The following is a 1,109-nucleotide window of genomic DNA, read 5'->3' as shown; positions in this document are numbered from 1 at the left end:
AAGTTAAGGTACGGAGTAAAGACTTGACAGAGACGAAACGCCACTGGATCCTCCACTAAATCCTCCGACGACGACTAATTGTCCGCTGTCGCCACTGCTCACGAGACCGCCGTTGATAGCACTGCTTCCAAATCCACTTCCTCCGAATCCACCGATTCCTCCACTTCCTCCGAATCCACCAATTCCTCCACTTCCTCTTAATCCACTGCTTGCTCCACTTCCTCCTAATCTACCGATTCCTCCACTTCCTCCAAATCCACCGATTCCTACGTTATCTTCGAATCCACCGATTCCTCCACTTCCGAATCCACCGATTCCTCCACTTCCGAATCCACCGTTTCCTCCACTACCTCCGAATCCTCCCCCAGCGCCTCCGGCACCGCCTCCGACCACTTGACCACCACCTTGGGAAGCTGCGTTCAGGGCAGTCTGGAGATCAACGCCGCTGGGAAGAACCGGGTTCTCGCCGTCACCGTAGTTCACGAAGTAAACTTCTGGTTCGCTCGCTGGCGGAGCTGGGAGTTCGATCACTTCCTGTTGCTGTGGCGACTCTTTGTTAAGGACGTACACAACATGTTCTTGTCTCGGAGGAGGTATGACAATAGGATCTGGTCCTTGTCCTTGTTCTGGTGCTCGGATGAACACGATGTTTGTCTCAACGGTTGGCTCAGGTATGTAGGGTGGGGGACCATGGGACACGGGCGCTGGTGGCGCGTCATACAAGTAAACTTTGCGGTTGACGCGTGGAGTGACGCATCTGCCGTCAACATGCAGCACCCTTCCGGGCCCGCATCCTCCTGAGCTAAAAGCTGAGGCTAAACCTCCTCTTCCAGATCCTAAGCTTAAAACTCCTGCTCCAAAACCTGAGCCTGAAGCTCCTGCTCCAAAACCTGAGCCTGAAGCTCCTGCTCCAAAACCTGAGCCTGAAGCTCCTGCTCCAAAACCTGAGCCTGAACCCCCTGTTCCAAAACCTGATCCTGAACCTCTTATTCCAAAGCTTCGTCCTGAAGGCTTATCCAGGTGATAGCCTTGGGGAGCCGCTGATGACAAGACCACGAACGTGGCGACTATTACCTGCGATAAAAAAATGATAATAATTAGTTAATTAA

At 52.9% G+C, this 1,109-nt stretch overlaps 1 protein-coding gene across 1 annotated transcript in view; it reads right to left on the bottom strand.

The window, feature by feature from the left end:
- Positions 1 to 3: 3 nt before the first annotated feature.
- The window catches only part of LOC119587517 (ATP-dependent RNA helicase A-like), a 1,264-nt gene continuing 158 nt past the window's right edge, over positions 4 to 1,109 (bottom strand). The window contains exons 2-4 of the mRNA XM_037936244.1: positions 891 to 1,074; positions 153 to 809; positions 4 to 62 (exon numbers count right to left, since the gene is read on the bottom strand). Coding sequence (XP_037792172.1) covers positions 4 to 62; positions 153 to 809; positions 891 to 1,074 — 900 coding nt within the window. The remainder of the gene's footprint in view (positions 63 to 152; positions 810 to 890; positions 1,075 to 1,109) is intronic.

The sequence above is a fragment of the Penaeus monodon genome, chromosome 22, assembly GCF_015228065.2.
Source record: "Penaeus monodon isolate SGIC_2016 chromosome 22, NSTDA_Pmon_1, whole genome shotgun sequence".
In the NCBI taxonomy this organism is placed as follows: domain Eukaryota; kingdom Metazoa; phylum Arthropoda; class Malacostraca; order Decapoda; family Penaeidae; genus Penaeus; species Penaeus monodon.
This window is presented reverse-complemented; position numbering and strand designations above follow the sequence as displayed.